This window comes from Oryza glaberrima, chromosome 12 (genome assembly GCF_000147395.1).
Source record: "Oryza glaberrima chromosome 12, OglaRS2, whole genome shotgun sequence".
NCBI classification, from domain to species: Eukaryota; Viridiplantae; Streptophyta; class Magnoliopsida; order Poales; family Poaceae; genus Oryza; species Oryza glaberrima.
In genome coordinates this window covers 23,234,736-23,257,730 of record NC_068337.1, presented here as the reverse complement: position 1 = coordinate 23,257,730, position 22,995 = coordinate 23,234,736, and the positions used below count along the sequence as shown (strand labels likewise).

At 41.8% G+C, this 22,995-nt stretch overlaps 2 protein-coding genes and 1 long non-coding RNA gene across 6 annotated transcripts; 2 read left to right on the top strand and 1 right to left on the bottom strand.

Moving 5' to 3' along the window:
* The first annotated feature begins 6,013 nt into the window (after positions 1-6,013).
* On the top strand, positions 6,014-7,453 carry LOC127756713 (formin-like protein 15). Its single transcript, XM_052282085.1, has one exon. It carries the CDS (start codon positions 6,247-6,249, stop codon positions 7,351-7,353), a length of 1,107 nt encoding a protein of 368 aa, XP_052138045.1. The 5' UTR covers positions 6,014-6,246; the 3' UTR covers positions 7,354-7,453.
* Positions 7,454-13,469: 6,016 nt separating this feature from the next.
* Positions 13,470-16,835, top strand: LOC127757972 (uncharacterized). The gene is made up of 4 exons (XR_008013566.1): positions 13,470-13,598; positions 13,696-13,838; positions 15,766-15,877; positions 16,637-16,835. It is a non-coding gene; the product is annotated as an uncharacterized LOC127757972 (long non-coding RNA).
* On the bottom strand, positions 16,297-20,987 carry LOC127757971 (transcription factor PHYTOCHROME INTERACTING FACTOR-LIKE 13-like). Of its 4 annotated transcripts, none has more exons than XM_052283567.1 (8): positions 20,647-20,987; positions 19,850-19,966; positions 18,963-19,752; positions 18,726-18,791; positions 18,528-18,593; positions 17,950-18,192; positions 17,376-17,551; positions 16,297-16,622 (listed from the first exon to the last, which is right to left on the bottom strand). In XM_052283567.1, the coding sequence occupies exons 2-8, from the start codon at positions 19,909-19,911 to the stop codon at positions 16,613-16,615; spliced, it is 1,413 nt and encodes a 470-aa protein (XP_052139527.1). In that variant the 5' UTR covers positions 19,912-19,966; positions 20,647-20,987; the 3' UTR covers positions 16,297-16,612. The 4 variants fall into 4 exon arrangements, with proteins under 4 accessions (XP_052139527.1, XP_052139526.1, XP_052139524.1 ...); XM_052283566.1 differs by having other exon boundaries at positions 17,380-17,548; XM_052283564.1 differs by having other exon boundaries at positions 17,380-17,551; positions 20,647-20,986.
* Positions 20,988-22,995: the final 2,008 nt, after the last annotated feature.

Below are 22,995 nucleotides of genomic sequence, written 5' to 3'. Positions count from 1 at the left end.
CGTACGTCACAGTCGTGTGTATAGCATTTTCGGCCATAAAAATAGAGACCATGTCGGCAGCAACCACGTGGCAACAATTGATTATTTGTTGTCAGTTGTCAGCACCACCCATGAAATGCAAGCTCCGAAATGGACACTTTGTAATTCATAATTATCCTCAAACTCTTTTCAAAAAAAAGAAAAATATTTTCGAAATCAAAATTCCACCAACAACAAGAGAACACCGCACGTTGCCGCCATCGAAAAAATTTCCATCGACACTGCAACGCATCACCGACGCCACGTCGTCGCGTAAACCGGTGGGCCCCACCCACTCACCGCCCGGGACCACACCACCCAAGCGCAGCGCCAAACGATGTCTCCCCTTCACACGTGTCAAGATCGCAGCCGTCCCGATGCCGACGGGCTCGGGAAACGGACGGCTCCGATGCACCTCACGTGCTCCGGCGGGTCTCGGGCCCGGGTCAACGTCAGGCGACCGGTCACTGTATCGTGGGCCCGGGGCGAGCTGTGCACTCCGCCGCTGACTGGTGGGACCCACTGTGAGACACAAGGGAAAGGTGTTGATGTGTGAACCGTTACCAGTAGGAGTACTCGGCTAAAACCTCACATCACATGATCACATCAACCGTCAGATCTCATCACCAATTTTTTTAGTACTAGAAAAATAAATAAAAAATTTAAAAGAGAGAGCAATAACTGCCTCTTTTGGTCTCTTTTGAGCTTTGGAATTTTTTATCTTTTGTTTTTTTGGGGGGTTATTTTACATGTTCCTTTTTGTACTGTCTAGCTGTGCCTTTTTGGCTGGTATATTTGGATTTGGATTGTGTATAGATTTGTTTATGTGGTCTGTTATGATTTGCTTCATACTAGTAGGTGATTTGTACTTTGGTTTCTTGTTAATTTATTTGTTTCATTTTTTTGTCATGCTAGATGATGACAGATTGACATGAAAAGTTCCAAGGTTGAAGGTGATTAAAGGTCATCTTAAGAAAATAGAGCTTGGAGCCAAAAGAAACCACCAAGAATCAACCATGCATGACATGTTGTATCATCAAAATATTGGGCAAGAATGTGCATGCATGCTTTAAGGTGAGATTTTGAATGATCTTTATAATTATTTCTTTGAAAGATCTTCAAGGTGAGATTACAGGATTATGTAAAAGTGGAGTGTCTGTAGCTACGAAGGGAATTGAAGACAGGTTGGCCATGCCAAAAAGGAAATCATGAAAGAGATAACTTCCATGTGAAACAATATGACAATTATTGTGCTATTGTTTTCTTAAATGCAATTTTATAATATCCTTGGAAATCATGTGGCATGCAAAAGTATTGGGATTTGTTTTTTCTTATTTGCCAGACATGCATGCAAGGTCTGAGTACATTTATTAATCATCTCTGCAATCAGTTTTAGGACATCAATAAAAGCGTGTCATTTTCTGAATTTGTTGGGCAGATAGTACTAGTACAAACAGGACAATATATATACTCCAGCAAAAGCGATGTAAAACAACACACCTAACAAAAATAAGGATCGGATAATGGAGCACGTAATAAAACCACCTCACAAAAACTGTAAGCATATTTGGATCTATAGACAGCCTGACAACCCATTTTGAGTTAGACAAGTTTGGTCGATTAAGCACGCATTTTGTTTATGGCAACACATACTACTCTTATATACATGCATTGTTATCCCTTACTACCTAAGCAATCACTCCCAGGAGCGTGTCTAGGTTATACTACCCGGTGTCACAGGACACCGGGTAGATTATTCAAATCCTATATAAATTACACTATATTAATTAATATATTAGTCAATAATTAGATAATTAGTATGTATTGAACCCCCGGTAACTTTTGTTCTGGGTTCGCCACTGATCACTCCTATCAGCAACTGCTAAAGCATCAAAATATCTCTTGCGTAGTATTAATAATCAGTAATCACTGTATATAATCCATTTTTTTTAGTTTTCTTAGAAACTAAACTAATCACTCTATAAAAACTACACTACTTCAAACAAGCCTTTAATTTAAAGTCCTGTTTGAAACATACATAAATTGGAAATGACATTTTATCTAATCGTACAGTAATTAAATGGAAAATACATAAATGACAAATATGAAGATGAACCATTTTCTAAAAGGTTAAATCTATTGCTTATTTTTCCTGTGAAATTGAACTATAAAAATACAATCATATATAAATTATCCTATCATTTCATATGAAGCACATGTTTTCTACAGAAAAAATCCTTTTAAGAAATTAAATCCTCCTAAAGTCCTACGTCAATTCTCCATTTCAAATGGACATTAGAGCAGGGAAAATAGCAAACTATAAACATATACTCCCTCTGTTAAGGGATTTTGAACGGATGTGACATTTCATAGTATAACGAAATGTCACATCCATTCAAAATCCCTTATATTTTGAGACGGAGGGAATATCAATGAGATAAAAAATAAGAGAGAAGAGTAGCAGGCTACAGATTTGTATCCAACTACAGTACGGACTCCAACACACTATACACACACACATACATATATATACACATACATATATACACACACACATATATATATATATGTATATATGTATATACATATATATATATATATTAAATTTGTTTGGTACATATATATATATATATATATATATATATATATATATATATATATATATGTATGTATGTATGTATGTATGTATGTATGTATATATACATATTATATATACATACATATATATACATACGTACATATATACATACATATGTATATATATACAATATACATACATATATATGTACATACGTACATATGTATACATACGTACATATATATATATGTACATATGTACATATATACATACATATATATACATATGTACATATATACATATATACATACATACACATATATACATACATATATATACATATGCATATACATATACATATATATATACATATACATATACATATATACATACATATACATATACATATACATATATATACATATACATATACATACATATATACATATACATACATATATACATATACATACATATATACATATACATATATATATATATATATATATATATATATATATATATGTATAGTAAATTTGTTTGGTGCTCCATGGTGCCCGGGCACCATTGTTGAAATTGAGTATATACCCAATTCAAATGAGTATGAAACTTTTTCAATTACTTAGGTATTAACATTAACTACTTTACTAACTATTTTAAAGCAAGTTTGAACTGAATTTGAACTTGTTTTTGTTAGATTTTGATTCTAGGTATATTGCACCCATACATATAATTAGTTAGGTATGTAATCATGGATTGTGAAATAAAGTTAAATTTGAGTTGTTTTGTTGATAAGTATAGGTATGAATCAAATTATTATAACTAGGTATATACTCACAATTTGAAAATTTTGAAAAATTTAAGTGATTTTGTGCATTATATACCATGGTGCCCGGGCACCATGGTGCCCCATATGAGTGTGTATATATATATATATACACACACACAGGAAAATGATTGTATACACCTGGGTGTATGTACTCCTGCTTGTATCTGCCGTCCATCAGTGGACACCCCCGATCGAGTTATCGGATCCACCTACCGGACCTGTTTTCATTTTTGTGGAGAAAAGAATAATTAATCCTAGTAAATCTGCAATTTTCCCACAGGGATCGGAACTATCTCTTTTAAAACTCTGTTGTTTACCAAATTAAACCACAAATCGATAAACCGGATCTGAGGGCGAGGCCGCAATCTACGGGAGATTCTGTGGCGACGGCACAATCAATCGGCGACTCGACGTCCTCGGCGGCGATTCGCTGCCGTACGTCCACAACGCGGATCCGTCGACTACTTGGCATCCACGGTGCAGTCCATCAGCAAGGCGGAGTCGACGACGAGATCGACGACAACTCGGCGTCAACGGAGGCGCGCGAAGAGTACAACGTCCACGGCGAAGCTGTGATCCGTCGCGACAGCCAATCGGCAAGCCGGAGGCGACGGCGCCATCTCCATCCGCACGAAGAAAGCGAATCCCCTTCAACCGAAGATCACGGCAGCATGCCTACCCAACGAATGCCAGGAGAGTTGCCTGGTAGAAACACGGGCAGTTCTGTTCTTTCTGATTATCTGATAGGTTTTGAGATTATCGATCTGGTTGCCGTATACATATACAACACCATCTCTTCTTACACACTCCATTGAATCTCTTCTTAATTATACTATAGTAAGAGATCGTATTATGTCAGGCAATAAGAAAATCGTTTCAAAATTCAGTATGTTTCTTTTCATTCTTGCTCATCGTATTGCAGCAACTGCTATCCAGTTCTTTACGTCTAAGCTGAAATAAATCTATGTTAGAACCAGGTGCATAGGACGCTGCCAAGAACACTGGCAATCTCATGCATATGTACGTTCTGGTCTTCCGAAATTAAACTAGAATCACCTTTTTGTTTACATTCCAGAAGGTGAGATTGCATACATTCCAAAAGGTAGCATATACTTCTCTATAAAAATGGTAGTATATACTAATACAAAGTAGTATATACTTCTCTTTAAAATAAGGAAGTATGTGGCAGCACATACTTCTCTACGTAAAAAAGTACATAGAAAAGAAGTATTGGCCGCATATACTAAAAAAATAAGTATGTGGCTGTAGCAGCATATACTTCTTCTCTAAGTAAAAAAAAACAAGTACGTGGCTGTGGCCGCATATACTTTTCTACGTAAGAAAATAAGTATGTGTCTGTAGAAGCATGTACTTCTCTACGTAAAAAAACAAGTATGTGGCTGTGGCAGCATATACTTCTCTATGTAAAAAACATGTGGCATATGTACGTATCTAACTAAAAGAAGCAGCACGAACCTCTTAAAAAGGCAATATATATATAATCCTCGTGATTAACTATTAATATTAATCATGAATATATACTAGTTGGAAAGAAAAGAAGTATGTACTAACATACTACTTTAAAAAGTACATACTTATACTGCAAAACAAGTATATATACTTCCAACAACAAGCAGCCTAAGTATATACTTATAATGAGAAAAAAAGGTATATACTTCTAACGAGCTACCATTAAATTTTTTGAACCTAGTCGTACGCACCGACTCGTGCATGCAGATAATTTGAAAAAAAGAATGATGTTTTCTTTTTTATCTAATTATTCATTATGCACTAATTGATATCCATTAAGAAGAGGGAGTATATACACCTGGGAGTACAGAAGAGAGATCCTATACACACACATATACATATGTATATATGTGTGTGTATATATATATATATATATATATATATGTATGTATATGTATGTATGTATATGTATATGTGTGTGTGCATAAGGGATTTTGAACGGATGTGACATTTCGTTATACTTTGAGACGGAGGGAATATCAATGAGATAAAAAATAAGAGAAAAGAGTAGCAGGCTACAGATTTGTATCTAGCTACAGTACGGACTCCAACACACTATATATATACATATGAATATATATATATATGTATATATATATATATATGTATATATACATAGATACACACACACACATATATATATATATATACATACATACATACATAGATACATATATACATACATATACATACATATATATATATATATATATATATATATATATATATATATATATATATATATATATATATATATATATATATATGGTAATACTATGTATTAATAGTGTAGTATATATTTATAGATAACTATTGTATGAATTGTCTATTAAATCGACTATAGATGATTTAGAGCTAATATTAGCTACTCCATACTACTAAACTTGCTAAAACAGTCAAGAAGCAAATTTGGTTAAATTATTTTTAAAAAAAACTCCCAAAATTCAACAAAAAGAAAATAATGAAGCAGTGGTTGAATAACAACAACAATAAAATCACATCCAATTCAGCAATGACCATCCCCAAACCCCAACTCTCCTATTTGCAGCAATTCAACCACACACATGTCCACACACAGCCCAATAAAACTCTGAAACAAAGCAGCAAGCAACGAGGCTACTACTACCACTACTAGTGGGCACCTCCTCCAATACACACGCTTCACTCTCACGCACGCACACAGCTAGCTACTCGCTACTCCTCCTACATAGCCATAGCCCGTACAGCTAAGCTAGCCACCTCCTCCTCTATTTTGTTCTCCTCTGCCATCGCCATTGCCATTGCCTACGAGATGGCGTCTGCCGCGGCGTCGCGACCACCGCCACCACCGCCGCCGCCGCCATCCTCCGCCGCCGCTGCGGGGGCGGCGGCGCAGTGGCTCAGCCCGAGGGTGTCGTTCAGCCTCGACGACGCGGGGGGTGGAGGTGGCGTGGGGAGAGCGGAGGCGGTGGCGGTGGCAGGGAAGGGGAGCGCCGACTTCGAGTTCCTCCTCGGGTGCTCCGCCGTGTCGATGCTCCCCGCCGACGAGCTCTTCTCCGGTGGGAAGCTCGTGCCGCTCCGTCTCCCCGGCGTGGCGGCGTCGTCGTCGTCGTTGGCGGCGGTGGATGGGGAGGCGGCGGCGGCGGCGGCGGCGGCGACGGTGGTGAGTCAGTCTCCGGCGGCGTTGCAGGTGGAGGCGGTGGCGATGAAGGAGAAGGTGGTGGTGGAGGCTAAGATCCCGGCGAGGCGGTGGCGGGATCTCCTCCGGCTAAGGAAGCAGCAGGCGTCGTCTTCGTCTTCGTCATCGTCGGCGACGTCGTCGTCCGAGCCCAAGCCGCTCCGCCGCCTCCTTCGCCGCGGGCCGAAGCCACCGGAGCCAGAGCCATCGCTGAGCCTCCCGCTCCTCCGCGAGCCCGTCTCCGTCCCCGCCGACGAGCCCGACACCACCAAACACGACAAGCCCACGCCGCCATCCCCGTCGACCCAGCAGCTGCCACCCAAGATCCGCCTCTCGCCGACGCAGGCGCCACCGCCACCGCCACCTCCGCCTCCGCCGCCGCCCGCCGTGGCGGCCGACAGCCCGCGCCTCAACGCGGCCGGCAAGGTCGTCTTCAACGGGCTGGGCCGCAGCTCCAGCAGCCCGAGCAGCCTCGCTGGCGGCCGCCGCCACCACCACGGCCGCAACGGCGGCGGCGGCATCGAGCGCTCCTACTCGGCGCACGTCCGCGTCGCCCCCGTCCTCAACGTCCCCGTCTGCTCCCTCCGCGGCTCACGCAAGTCCGTCTCCGTCTTCGGCATCGACCGCCTCTTCTCCCCCTCCTCCTCCTCCTCCTCCGCCGCCGCCGCCTCCAAGAAAGGCAAGCTCGCGAAGAAGGAAGCAGCCACCACCATGGCCGCCGCCGCCGCCGCACCGCAGTAACTTCTTGACAAAATCACAATTCACCACGCACCATTGATGAGAGCTTTAGCTTCGTCGTTTTTTCTGTTAATTAATTAATTAATCCTTTTGGTTTTTGAGTGATCGATGGCTGCTGCTTAATTATGCTAATGATTAATTAAGCAAGCTCCTCTAGTAGTGAGATGAGACTACTACTACTACTACTACCTGTAAAAATCAGTAGTAATCACCATTCCCAAACTACTGTTTTCTTGCAGAGAATTTAGCACTTTGGCATGTAAATACTCCAGGTGAGGGAGTGAGTAACTGAAGAATGATTCAGATCAGCGATCGAGTACTCCTGATTAATTAACCTTTCCATGTTCTTTCCTGATCAATTTTCTCAAAACACTTTTTTGGTACTACTCTACTGAGTATAGTAGCAAGTACAATTGCATGGATGATGGTGATGAACTCTGCATCGGAATTCGGATCCCATTGCGTCGTGCTTTGCTTGACTCTGCTGCATCTGCTTGCCTGAAGAAATGTTTGGAGCTGGGAAAAAGCTCGAGCTACTATGGTTTTTTGCATGCATGCGCGAGCAAGTACCGGCAGCAAGAGTGTCTCAGTCAGATACTCGGTTTTGTTTCTGTGCTACTGTACTTAAGTATGGAACGCACCCCCAGCCCAGCACCAGCAGCAGCAGCAGCTGCAGCGTCTTGTACAGCTTTGTTTTGTACCAACATCTCTCTCACTGTCGGAGATGCATTTGCACAGCTTTAATTTGATTCAGTTTAACAATGGCATTGGTACATGAAAGATGTTGACGAAGTTAGGGCACATAGAACAAACAAAAAAAAGAACCATTAGAGAGTGTTTAATTAAGTTTTGATTATTACAGACTAGAGAAATGAATATGATATTTTAAAGTAACTTTTATGTAGAAAGTTTTCTCACGAAACGTATCGCGCTTAGAGCAAGTTTAATAGTATAGCCAACTATCGGCTCCAAATCATCTAGAGTCAATTTAATAGCGATTCATACAATAGTTACATATTAACGTATACTACACAATTTATAGCTGGTCCCACTTTCATACACATATGCATCTTGAAGTCCGTGCTGCAGTTGACTATAAATCTGGTAGCCCGCTGTTCTTCTCTCTTCTATTTTATCTTCTTAAAAAATATTTATAACTGACTTATAATCTGCTATTGTACCTGCTCTTAGCAGTTTGAAAAAAAAACGTACTAACGAAAATCGTGAGAAAATACGTATATGTGAGAGCAACAAACACACATAGCTCGTGCAGGCAATTAATCAAACAGATATCTGTCTAGATTCATTAACATCAATATGAATGTGAGAAATGCTAGAATGACTTTTATTGTGAAATAGATGAAGTAATAAGTTTGGCCGGAGGCGAGGAAGATGAGACGACCGGTCGTCGTCGTCGTCGTCTTCGTCGTGATGGTGGTGGTGGGGGTGGCCATGGTTGGATGATCTACAGCTACAACCACAACAAGCTAGGGTAAGTGGTCCAGAATCCAAATGGTCACTCATTGACCACCACCATCACATTCACGCCCCGGCCTCATTGCTGGATATGCTGCTGCTGGTAGCTACGCATGTGCATTTGCCCTGGCCCCTCCTCTCTCTCTCTCCCTCTCTCTCCAATCGATCGGTTCATTGATCATTTGATTAAAGCTGTTGGTTGGAGCCTTTACTGCAACAACGCATCATCCTTTCATCCTCCAATGATCAGTATAGTTTCAGTTTCAGTCAATGTCTCAATGGCAAGAAGAATACAGCAACACAAACTAAGAACAAATTAAGAACAGCAATCTGTGATAACATGTGCGTGTAATGCATGTTACTCCTACTCTACTCCAGTTCGTTTGAGTTGTTTTTTTGTGTTCACAAGTCGAGACCGGCGAGTTTCAACTTCAACGTGAGTGGTAGTACAAGCTGGCTGGCTAGATAGAATTTGTGAGCGGATTGGGGAAGAAGCAATGCAAAACCACATGGTTGGTCTGACCGGAGACGACATGCAGGCACGCACTGTGCATCGGTCGATCTGGCAAACAGTATATATACGCATATCCTTTTTCACCTGTCAACTCATGGGCATGGAGTTTCTTCTTCTTCGGCCGAGTTTCGGCGACAAACTTTTTCTTCCAATTTTCAATTTTTCCATCACATCAAAACTTTCCTACACACATAAATTTCTAACTTTTTCGTCACATCGTTCCAATTTTAACAAAACACTTCCAGTTTTGACGTGAACTAAACACATGTGACAAAGGGGGTGTTAGATCAGGAGTGAAAAGTTTCTGCGTGTCACATCGAATATTATATAAGGTGTCGTACAGAGTGTTCGGGCACTAATAAAAAGAACTAATTACAGGATCCGTCAGTAAACCGCGAGACGAATTTATCAAGCATAATTAATCTATCATTAACAAATATTTACTGTAGCACCACATTATCAGATCATAGAGCAATAATACTTAAAAGATTCATCTCGCAAATTAGTCGCGATCTATGCAATTAGTTTTTTCAATGCTATATTTAATACTTTATGCAGCATGTAAAATTTTAAGGTGGGATCTTAACAGAGCCAAAATTATTTGCACGGCTGACTGGTTCTTCGAATTGGTGTCTACTCCCTCGATTAAAAAATAATTTTTAGCTATAATTCTGCTTGTGGCTGTGTTTAAGCCAAGGGCAAAGAGAGAAGATTTTTCTCGTTCTCCGCACGTATATATCTTGAATTGTTAGACGATATGTGTTTTTTTAAATAATTATATAGAAAATTTGTTTTTAAAAATATATTAATCTTTAGAATAACTACTACTTAATTAATCATATGCTAATGATTCAGCTTGTTTTACGTATCTTCACAATCGATTTATTTTGAGATGGAGTAGTGGTAAGATGGACAATGGATGGTTGATGAAATCGGGTTTATAGTAATTATCAGGGCACAAAACAAAAATTATCCCATAAGTTATATATTAGAAAGCTTTTATAAAAAAAAAGTCATAATGCTTAGTATAAGTTTGGAAAGCTATCCCGAGCAATTCATCATCCGTTAGGTAAATATACAGAACAGAAAACTGACAATTGCCAGATAGGAGGATTGGCTTGGCAAAGAGACTGGATTTTTTTTTCCTCATGTCCCAATTCAAGGTCTTTAATTTCTTCTCATCAGATGCACAACGTGCTTGGTTGGGCGCACAGCAGCACGAGTGCGCTTGCGACCACACCGTACAATAAAATCGAGATCGTGTACTACCTTGCCTCTTCATTTCCCTCCTGATGTACTGTAGCATTTAATCTCTTGTACTCCATCAAAAATCGGAAGAGAAAGAATGAGATACCCCATCAATTACTACGTCGTGAACAAATCAATGGTCATCTCAAGCCACAAATCTCAATGCCACAACAATCATATCTATGTTTAGATTCAAAGTTTGAATACAAACTTCAGTCCCTTTTCATCACATTAACCTGTCATACACACACAACTTTTCAGTCACATTATTTACAATTTCAACCAAAATCCAAACTTTGCGCTGAACTGAACACAGCCCATATGGCTCCATATCCATCAAGATTCGTGTCAGGGTTCACAAAACGTCGAAGAAAGCTTATGCAGTTTCATGGTTTTCACAAAAAATATTTGAAACCATTTGATTGCCGGTGTTGAGTTTGAATTCTTTAAAGGTTGTATTTAGTTCACACTAAAATTGGAAATTTGGTTGAAATTGGAACGATGTGATGAAAAAGTTGAAAGTTTGTGTGTGTAGGAAGGTTTTGATGTGACGGAAAAGTTGAAAATTTGAAGAAAAACTTTGAACTAAACACGGCGAAAGTTGACCGATTTATTGTGATCGCGAGCTGTCCCGAAAACTTTGGTTCTCGAGAAAAAACCAAGCGGTTTTCGTCCGTATAAACCCATTTCCTACTCTTCCCTTCCATCTTCCTCAGGGTGTGTTTAGTTAGGGAAAAGGAAATTTTTGTGTGTCACATCGAACGTTTGACCGGATGTCGGAAGGGGTTTTCGGACACGAATGAAAAAACTAATTTCAGAACTCGCCTGGAAACCGCGAGACGAATCTTTTGAGACTAATTAAGCCGTCATTAGCACATGTGGGTTACTGTAGCATTTATGGCTAATCACGGACTAATTAGGCTTAAAAGATTCGTCTCGCGATTTCCCACATAACTGCGCAATTAGTTTTTTTATCTATATTTAATGCTTCATGTATGTGTCAAAAGATTCGATGTGATGTTTTTGGGAACTAAACGGGCCCTCAGGGTGTCGACCTGCTCTGAACATGAGCTGCAGAAATTTCAACGGAGAAAGTGTCCATGGCCGGCCAGCAATGGTTAGCTCTCACTGTTTCACTGACAGGTGATGGATCTTTGCCAATAGGATGAGCTGGCTTTGCTAGTAACAGTGTGGGGAGGTGCAGGGCCCACCTGGCAGCGGGTGTCAGTGTTACTGTCCAGCTATCTTGGCACAACCCAGCCCAGTGAGTGTGGCCTGGCCTGCACTATTGCACTGTGGGTGCTCATGAAACAGAAGCCCCCACTATTTTTGTCAGAAAAAAAGAGAGAACTTTTTAGTCTTGTTGGCCATTATTGCTGGAGAAGTCAATCATTAGGGTGAGGCTAAGCATCTGATCTCTCCATCTTAAGCATGCAGTGCTACAGATTTTGGATAGATTGGATGTATGATTGTGTAATAATCAACATTCTCTTTTGCAGATTTTTATGCTTAGGTTCTGTTAGCGATATGGCATGAGACCCTTCGACCAAACCTGCTGAAAGCATGCGACCGATGAGGATTCAAGTCCGAGACGTCAGGGTTAGTCAAGGCGAACCCTCCCCATGTTGAAGACTATGGAGCAAGGATGGCGAGAGGCAGGGAATCGCAGCCAAACTAGAGGCCTCCTGGGCGAAAGGCGCAAGGCGAAGAGCGTACGTCGAAGGGGGACGACTTCGCCGTAGTAGGTTCGGCCCCAGGAGGGCTGAAGAAGCTATCCTGGCCCATCAAGCCCAAGGGTTAATTGGGTCGACAATAACCTGTCGGCCCGCTAAGGGCCCATGGACCGCAATTACGCTATGTACCCATGTAAATGTCCCTTTCATAAAGGCAACCATGTAAATTCCCCTGCATAACCAAAGCCCTAGTAGTAAGACCTGTAATAGGGGGATCCAAGTAAAAAATTCTCAAATTAATACACTTTACTTTTTTTCCAATCACTGTTGAGTAACCACGTCTTTCGACGTATGTGGTTGTCGTTTCGACAACAGGTTCAGTTTCTCCTTTTTGTTTCAGTCAGTTGAAGCTGGGCTATGCTTGTATGGCTTTGTGATGGGCCTCTTCTTTCTTCACAGTCCACACATGTTTAGATATTAATTTTAACGAATTTCTAGTGAATTTTGTAAGTTGGGCTGCGTTTCAAACCAGTAGAAGGAGACATCATGGACTGACAAGGCCCATTTCACAAATCAGGCCATCTGACACCAGTAGCTCAGATTCATTTGGCGTGTACTACTCACTTTGATATAAAATATAAGAGATTTTGGTTGGATGTACAAATTCGTAGTACTATAACGTATCTCATCCAACCAAAATCTCATATATTTTTTACAAGAGAACCCACATTTCAAAACGAGAGATTAGTGTTTGGCATGCAAATAATCTTCATCATACATGTTCTGACAAGATGACTGACTTTCAAGTTTTTTCCCCATCGTTTTGCTTGAATTTCACCAATCGGGGTCCTTGTAAAATCGCAGGAGAAAAGCAGGACATTTTGCATAGTAAAGGCACACCACTTCGTAAGCCCAATTTTAATGGGCCGACATAAGGATTCTGCGTAGGCCCAATGAGAAAATCGGCCCACTTATCACTGACTTTTCTTTTTCACCTGGCTTCTCGTCGCCGGCAGCCACGTCGCGGAGGCGGAGGCGCGGAGCTCGTCGCCGGCGAGGTCGTCGGGCGGTGCACCGGTAAACGACTCAACGACCCACGCCGGAGGAGCGTCGGCTTTCTTCCCCCCAACCCACTCTCCGGCGACCAGCGGCGCCCACGCCCTTCTCCGGCGACCCCCACCGCCGCCGGCGGTGGCTGCGGCGGCGGCGGCGGCGGCGATGGGAGTCAGGTCGGATGTGGTACGGGAACCTCGCCTTCAGCAGCTCAGCTCTCCCCTTCCCTGCACGGCTTGTTGGCCTCACCGGAATCGACGACCCCTACAAGTTCTTGCTGCTAGGTACTCCATTACTTTCTGAATTAATAATTTAGTTTCAGTAATCACCAGCAGAGTAAAATCACATCACACAACATAATTATTGGTTTCAATTACTCAGCATGATGACGATGATGGCAGGAGTATTGGAGCAGAAATGGATGCTCCTGTGCTGATTGCCTGATTGTTTGGTGTGTTGCTTTCATCTGAACTGCAAATCTGATGCATGCATTGCACTGAAAAAGAAAATCTGAAACTACAGAGGTTAGCTTCTGCATTAGCTTCCATCTTCTGAAATGCAGTATTGTAACTTGTGTTGTTGCTAGTAGTTACTGATCGGTTTCTGTCGCTGCCATATGCTGATATGTCCATATCTCTATGTTTGACCCACTCCTTGTAATATAACAAGATGGATAGCGTGCAATCTGAGCCACGGTTACACACATAAAACAAAAAAACGAAGTATGCTGTTCCTACCTAGAATCCTAGATAATCCTTATCCTCATTTTTCTTGGCTTTGGAGTTAGAAAACAACTTTGTGAGGTTATCTTTTCAGTTGGATGGAAGAATAGTTATAGTGCAATGCATGTCACTTAGGATTAGGAATTAGGATAGTAATGTGTATAGCTGTCATAAATCCGAGGCGCGAGCGGTGCATTGCACAGATGTTCAGAAAGAGAGGAGAAGTTGAATATCGCTTTGTTATGACTTGATTCGTGATCCAAGTATGTGTAGGATGGTGTGGTCCTATAGGCTGGTGTGCTAAAGAACCAAAAATGACAGGGAAGGTTGATGCGATTCCTGCACTCTGAGAGATGCATGTATCCTTCCCTTCGCTGTTACTGCTGCTTTTTTATTTTCTTCTTGATGGACTGATTGTTCAGTGCCATCCAAGATCCGAATTCCACTGCACCCAAGATGCTGACCTGTAAGACAGAAGCTAAGGGCTAGGCCACCTCACGACGTGTTAACCGCATCAAGATGCAGCGGATCACAGTGTGTTCAGCAAGAGAATGTTAGATCATGTTGTTCATCAGGGGAAAAATGTATCATTTAGCAGTGTCAGGTTGGGTTCATGGCCTGTGTCACACAAAATAACATCAAACTTTATTGATAACCTGATTATGCAGGAATAGGGTCACAGGGAGCTCTTGGTAAGGCAATGATTTGCCATGAGCCAAGATCAATGATTTCCTGGCACTGTCTAACACTGTAACCATTCATGGAAGGAAAAATATAGTAGGAAAAAGAGGCTATTTATCTGCACGAAAGCTCATGCCAGATCATCCCAGCACTGTGTGCTCCAAGGGATGCAATGATAGGTGAATAGTCCCAGATCTGGGGTGAGCAAAATCAGATTAAGACCAAATCTGAAAAAGTTGTGTGTCAGCTCAGAATAGATTGGGGGTGGGCAACTGTAGGAGATAATGATCCAAAGCACACTTCCAAAGTTGCAGCCCTAAAGAAAGGCAGGGGGCCTCTCTGCTGTCCCCTACCTACAAGTGAGGAGGAATTGAGGACAGATAGATCAGGCTACCCCCACCCAACAAATTGCCAGTTCCACAAGATCCCCCTCCACCATTTTCAATCTGAAAGCAATAGTGTTTGATTTGCTTTTACGCTAAAAAAACGTGTTGTTTTTTTTTTCTAAAACTTCTTGGAAAAACAAGTGCACTATCTGAATTTTGATATTTTCTCTATCACTTTAAGCTTTTATATCACACAGCTATAATCAAGAAGCTAGAGAGCTTTGGGTTCGACACGACATGTTACTGACATTACACTGTGACACTGTTAAGAAATGAAAGCATCTTCACTCTTCAGTCCATCATGAAATGAATGATATGCAGGCAGTGAGGCAAACATGGTGCATAACTGCAAAGTACATGCATGATGCATGCATGGATTCAACTCAGGTCACCACTTCTGTCACTCATCTGCAGACAGGAGTGCCCCATGGCATTTGAAGGCAGAGCATATTTGGTATCCTATACATAGTAGTAGTACCCACAGATGTGGCAGACATTCATGGATGGTGATGAAATCACATCAATGATTGGCAAAGTCCTCTTTTTCCTCTCTTCCTGGAAATTGGAGATGACATGATAGGGCACCAATTACCAACCTGTTTTACAGTTGCTCAGGTTTATCTTTAAACTGATTTTCTAGGCCTCACTCTCTCTCTTTTCAGGAATGTGCAAAAGGGTTTCACTTCTTTGTATGAAGACTGGAAACTTGAGGAGATGCATGATACTTGACCAAAGAATGGAAAAGAAGAAGAATCAGAATGTATAGTACACAAGGTACTAGACTTCTCTGTCTTATCTGCTTATTGCACAGATAAATTATTTGTCCAGATGAACTAAAAACAGATTCGGTAAGGCAAAATTATAGATAGCTTTTTATTTCTGTAAACATCATCACCATCCAACTTTTACCAATGGGTAGTAAAGCTTTAACAGATAAGACTGCACACATTTATACATGCTGATAAATGCAGCAGATTTTAAAGGGATAAAGGACTATTTTGCATCCATCCAATGGCCAATACTCTGCTACTATCAGCAATGCTTTAGAATTTATGCCATTCAGTTTTTGGAAGAACTCTGAAGCACTTCTATGAAATTGATATGGTTTTACTCGATCATTTTGGTTAATTAAGACTTTGTACTTTGGTAGATGCAGTTAAATTAACATGACATGACACAGTTGAGGCGGATGATAATACAATTTGCTCTGGTTGGCATAAATTTGAACAGGTACATCAACAACTGATACATAACCAATGTCTCCCCAAAGGGGAAAAAATAGTACTACATACATAGCAAAAAAGAATTCACGACTTGTTAACTCTTAACCGCTGATCGATCTACACTGCCTACCGAATTTAGACGTCAGTAAAAGGGATGATCTTAAATTCCCCTTAATGATTAGGTAGCCATCATGATCCAGCCTCTCAACTCAATTGCATCAGAGCCTTATATACATATCTTCAGATTAACGGCAATCAACTGGTGCCACCCTTGCTCTCAGACTTACTACAGTTGTCTGCAATATTTCAGGGACAAAAAAGAGACAGATATATGAGTGATAAGTCAAGTCAGAGATGAACAAACAGTTGCATTTAAGAACAGAGAAATTCAGAGCTTCTGTGATGCAGCTATCCACGGATCTACAAGAGATAAATGATCAACTAGTCCGTGAATATGACACCGATGGATGCAGTGCATGTAGCCGAGTGAAATCAGCAAAGTAAACTCTAGCCTACAGTGCATGACAATGACGGGTTCTTGAGCTAACCAGATCACATTGTCTTTGCTGAAAGCAAACCTGTGTTCACACCCTCAGATTTTATTCATCTTTAAATTCCTTAGACTTTTCTGGCTCATTTTACAGGGCAATTTCAAATAAAATTTCAAGCCAAAAAATGCATATATTATTCTGTCTGATTTTTCTTTTCCAACATATAGTACTACTGGAGGATCAATACCCCGAATTCTCAGGTATTTCGTTCCGAAATTTCATAATACCTCCATCCTAAAATACAGTTACTTTTGACTACGAATCTAAACATACATTTGGCTAGATTCATAGTTAAAAGTTGTTATATTTTGGGATATATGTAGTACTTGTACGAGGATTGGAACCCGGAAATTTCGGGTATTTGGGTCGCAAATTTCAGGCCTTGAAGCATTCTTTGTAGTACGATCCTCGTACTACCAGTAGACTAGTAGTTGGTCACCGATTCTCATTTTTGTTTCATGTACACTGACACTGAAATGTGGAGTAGATAGTACTTACACACCGTATTTTTTGTGCAGAATGTCGTCAGGAGTCAGTGGCTGCGCGGTTGCCGCTGGCGGTAGGCTGCCGGCCGGTGGCGGTGGCGGCGGCGGCGGCTCCGCCGTGTTCTGCTGCTGCTGAAGGTTCTTGGCTGCGGCGAGCTGGTAGAAGCTCATCCCTTGCAGGTAATGCTGCTGACAAAAAAAAAAAAAAATCTCTCAGCAAACTGAAAATACGGCTTGTTTAGTTTCAGGCAAAAACTTTTCATCATATCACATCGAATATTTAGATACATGCATTGAGTATTAAATATAGACAAAAAAAACACAGATTGCGTGTAAATTATGAGATGAATCTTTTAATCCTAATTACGTTATGATTTGACAATGTGGTGCTACAGTGAACATTTGCTAATGACGGATTAATTAGTCTTAATAGATTCGTCTCGCAGTTTACAAGTGAAATATGTAATTTGTTTTGTTACTAGATTACGTTTAATACTTTACTTTAAATGTGTGTCCGGATATACTTCATGGCCGCTACTGAATTACTTATCGATGCATGGTGACTGTTCAGGCACGTGCTTACTTACCATCGGAGACGGTGGCTGGAGATGGTCGACGGCGAGGCAGCGGGCGTAGGGGTCGGCCATGCTGACCACCGGCGAGCTCTGCACGGCGGCAGGCGGCGGCGCCATGAACGGCGGCATCCTCGGCAGGGACGCCATGTGTGGTGGGCCCATCCCCACGGCGCCCATCCGCTGCATGTACTGGTGCACCCCGGCCGCCGGGAACATCACCGCCGGCGGCGCCATTCCGCCGCCCATCCACATCATCTGAATCACCATCCACGTCATATTTATATATATTAGTCGTCGAACTATCATTAATCATTTCAGTATTGAGTTGCATCCACCGATCAATTTGTATGAAATTATATAGATTAGATGAAGATTAAGTGTTTTACGCAAAACGAGGTGGTAATAACGTGTGATTAATTAAGTTTTAATTATTACAAACTTGAAAAATGGATTAATCTGATATTTTAATACAACTTTTATATAGAAAGTTTTCGTACGAAATGCACCGTTTAGCAGTTTGAAAAGCGTGCCATTTTAATCCAAAACTTTATCCTCTAATTTCAGAGGAAACTAACAGGGCCAGTACAAACCTGTAGCTGGAGCTGCAATGACTTGAGATACTCGATCGCCTCATCCAGCATCGATGCTTTGTCCGTCTGAAAATATGAAACAAGAATGAGGTCACCATTTTCAAATAAAATTCGATTTAAATTTTAATGAGGTGTATAGCAATGTTGCTAGTTGTAATTATGTAATGGCGCTTGCAGATTAAATTTAGAGTAGTTTACTTTGTTGCAGTGAGGTATGAGCTCCTGTAATGCTTTCATCTTCTCATTGATCCTATCTCTTCTCCTCTGCATCACAATCAATTTAACATTTTCTATTAGTAATAATAATAATAATAGTAATAGTAGTAGTAGTAGTAATAATAATAATAATAATAATAATAATAATAATAATAATAATAAATAAATAGAGAAAAGTCAAAGCAAGAAGAACAAAATGTGAGCGTGTGTGACACGTACCCTCTCGGAGAGGTTGTGCACCTCGGCGGCGCGCCGCCGCTTCGCCGTCGTCGTCTTCTGCGCCGGCGAGCACGTCGCGGCGGCGGACTCGAACTCCACGTCCTCGCTGGGGCTCCCGGACTCCATGGCGGCGGCGCCGCGCTGCTTCCGCTTGCCGCCGCCGGCGGCGGCTGCGACGTCGCGCGGCTCGGCCTTGGCGGTGCAGGACCTCGACCTCATCGACGACGACGCCACCGTCGCCGTGTCGTGCGCCCTTCTGGCGGCGGCGGCCTTCCCGTTCCCCACCGGCGGCGGCGCGGCGCCAGCCGGCGGCGTCTGGACGTGGTTGCTCCCGCAGATGCTCGACCCGATCGTCAGCATCGACGACTCGCCAATCGCCTCCGCCGCGGCGACCTTCGCCTCCCCGTCCATCTTCGCCGCCATGACGACCTCCGAGACGCCGCACACGTCGTCGACGTCCCCGAACTCCGCCTTCCCCCTTGCCGGCCACGGCGGCGGCATCATCCTGCTCTGGAACGCGGCTACCGCGCCGCGCTCCTCCTTGCACGCTGCCCTGCGGACGTCGCCGCCGCCGCCGCCGGCCGCTGTCATTTCGCCGAACAGCTCGGTGAACAGGTCCTTCTCGAGCACGTCGTCGACCGGGTACTGAAACCACGACGCCGACTCGTCCTCCGCCATCGCCGCCGCCGCCGCCGTCGTCCTCTCCGGCCTCGGCGGCTTCCGCGGCGCCTGGCTCTGCATGACGACATGGCCATTGCACCAGAGCAGCTCGACGAGCCCGTCGTCTTCGCTGCAACAAGAACAACACGAACACCACAAGAATCACTCATCTGATCGCCTCCAATCCATGGAAAGATCTCAAGCTTCGATCCAAGAATCGCACGAACCCTAATGGCGCAAAGCCGTCGCCCATGCTGGTGGTGTTCCAATCAGGGACGAACTGGTTCATGGCATTAACAACCCTAATTAATCACAGAAGCACAGAAACTCTGTCTTGTTTCTACCTGCAAAGCCAATGATCATTTCAGATTCTGCAAGAATCATGCAAAAAAAGAATTCACAGAGAACAAAATTTGTAGGTTTGGAAAAATTTTAAGGGAAAACTGAACTCTAAGGATGGATTTGTTTAAAGAAAAGTAGAATGAAACAGAATAAGAGCAACAAGAACAAACAGAGAATGAAAAAGCAGAGAAGGGCCATCACTGCAAGCTACTACAAAGTACAAACCCTACCACTTTGATGACAAAAGCTGTAGACCTGCAGAATGAAACAACCTGGAGAAGAGCAGTGCTCAGATCAACAGGAAAAAAAGCCAAGATGAGAGAGATCTTTTTCTTTTCTTTTCTCAAAAGAGATTCACCATCAGGAAGGATGAGCACTTGAGCACTAGTACTATATACCAGTATGCATGCATGGATGATCAATCAACAGAGGAAGAATAAAAAGAAGAGAATTGAACAGTAAATTCAGGATTGGGGTGCCAAAATGTGTGTGGTGGATGAGAGGGGAAACCTCCAACCTCAGATAAAAACTATCATATCTATGAATCTATCTATCCAGTTGACTTGTTGAAACACACAGCAACAACACTCACAACCAAACAAAAGAAAAAGAAGTAGAAGAAAAAGGAGATATGGATATAGTCATGTAGTAGTACACAAAAGAAACAAGAAACTCCCTCTACCTTTGCTGATTGATTCTGAAGTTGGTTGTTTCAGATAACTGTAATCTGAAAAAAAGCCTCTGCTTCCTGGTGATCAGCTTACACCTTCAGCTCTTTCTCTTTGAGCTGAGATGACAGGAGATGAGCTGAGCTGAGCTGAGGTGTGAAGTGAGTACAAGTAGAGGAGGAGATGCTAGTTGCAACTGCGAAAGAACAAGGGCACTGTGTCTTTTTAACAGGGCAAGATGATGCAGAAGCAGCAGCAGAAGCAGCACTGGGGGTGAACTGGATTCCCCTGGTGGAGAAAGAAAGAATGCAGGGCAGGGCAGGGCAGGAAGAGGACTCGCCGGAGAGCGACAGGGAATGGTTATCAACATAGCATTATACACCCCCCAACTTGCCTTGCCAACATAGCATCACAATTAATCTCCTCCGGTTCATCTCACACAAGATTTAAATTAACTGCAAAAACTCTGAACTTACAAAAGCATTCTGAATAATTACCACCTTTGACGGAGATAGATTTTTCATCCCTTGAAGGACATCCCTCGTTTCTTACATAACACCTAAGATAGTCATAAAACACTTAAAAAATGATAAGATATATTAATATGAGATATATTATATACAAATCTGCAAGTTCAAACTTGACTGCTCCAAGTTGTAAAAAAACCAATTAAACTGAAACTAATTAATGTACATTCATATTTATATTTGTTATTTTTGTTACTACATGTAGAAGTTAAATTTGAATTTCTATGTTTGTGAAGTGATATATCTTGTATTAATCTATCTTATCTTAATTTGAAAATATTTTATACTAACTATGTACAGGACATGTAAGAAACAATGAGATATCCCCTTGAGGAATAAAAACACTCTCCCACGTTTGACTACTAATTATAACACCGGTTGAATCAATTTAAATTCAGAGTGTTGGATAGTATATGAAGAGAGATATACTGCGTAATGTGGGATGACTTGTATCGAGTCTCAGGGGGGGCGGTATATATAGGAGTACACGGGAAGGAGATAAGAAAGGATTACAGATATGGAAGGAGTCCACATAAATCAATTCTATTCTAATATAACTCTAACTACCATATACTCTAACACAGAGTTAAGTCATCGACTTGAATATGAAAACTTGTCATCGTGCAGGGTCGTGGTTACTGAAGATTTGGGAGATCTGAGCTCCAAGCGATCCTGTCTGTCAGTCAGTATGGCGCCCAAATCCAGCACCAGATTAGTGTCACGTCCATCTCACTCCAACTCACACACGCTTGGAGAAGCAGCGTATCATTCATCCATCCATCCATGGATCAGTAGCATGCAGCACGGAGGCATCCATCCATCCATCCATCCATGTTTTGACGAGTTCAATTCTCTGAATTTTCTGCATTTTTCTGACGAGTGATACAATGCTCTGAACCTTGAGATCAAAGCATGAACAGTTGAGAAGCTAATAGCAAAGATACGGGTCGATCAGCGAGAATGCGGCGGCCAAATTGTTCGTCTGCGACGTCGACATCTGAGCGTAGAACACGATTCTATCTAGGAAATAATTTGCAGGATGTGACGGCTCTCCGTGTTTGCTCTCAGATCATGGGCACGGCCGCACGGCCATGAACAGTCGGTTTTTTTAATTAGGTAATATTAACGATGGCAGTGACAGGAGAGTATTGTTTTTTTTAAAAGAGATAGTATTAACTGGTCAAATGAAATGATCAAAGGTGATTTTCAACAACTTTTTTGTTACTTTGTTACTGTTTTTCTTTTCGTAATAAAAAAGTTGCTACCCTTTTACTTTTGGTAATGAAACCCTCAGGTTCGACGTATTTACGGATTTCATACTAGAGGGCACGGAATCGAATTATGAAAATTTAGTACTTCCTCCATCCTAGAATATAGCAACCTTAGGATCGGATGGGACATATGATAGTACTACGAATCTAGACAGAGGGCATGCCCATATTCGTAGTACTAGGATACATCCCATCCGGTTCTAGGTTGCTATATTCTGAGACGGAGGGGGTAATCGGAATAATACATTATGGGATGGCTTTATGTTTTTTTGTCACTAAGCAATGATCATATCTCACTGTTGCTATTTTTTCCACTGGGGCTGGTACAGCTGACTAACAAAAGTGAAATTGGTTTTCAGCTTAGTGGCAAAAATGGGATAAAAAGGTTAAATTCTTAGAGGAAAAGGAGTAAAAAAAAAACCTCCAAACAACCCATAAGTGTCACTCATATTCCAATTGGACAAGTACCTATACATCTATAACCAGTTATCTTTCACATGATAATACACACAGTGATCCAATCATATTCTCACAGCCTCTTTATAGGAAAAAAAGGTGAACCTTC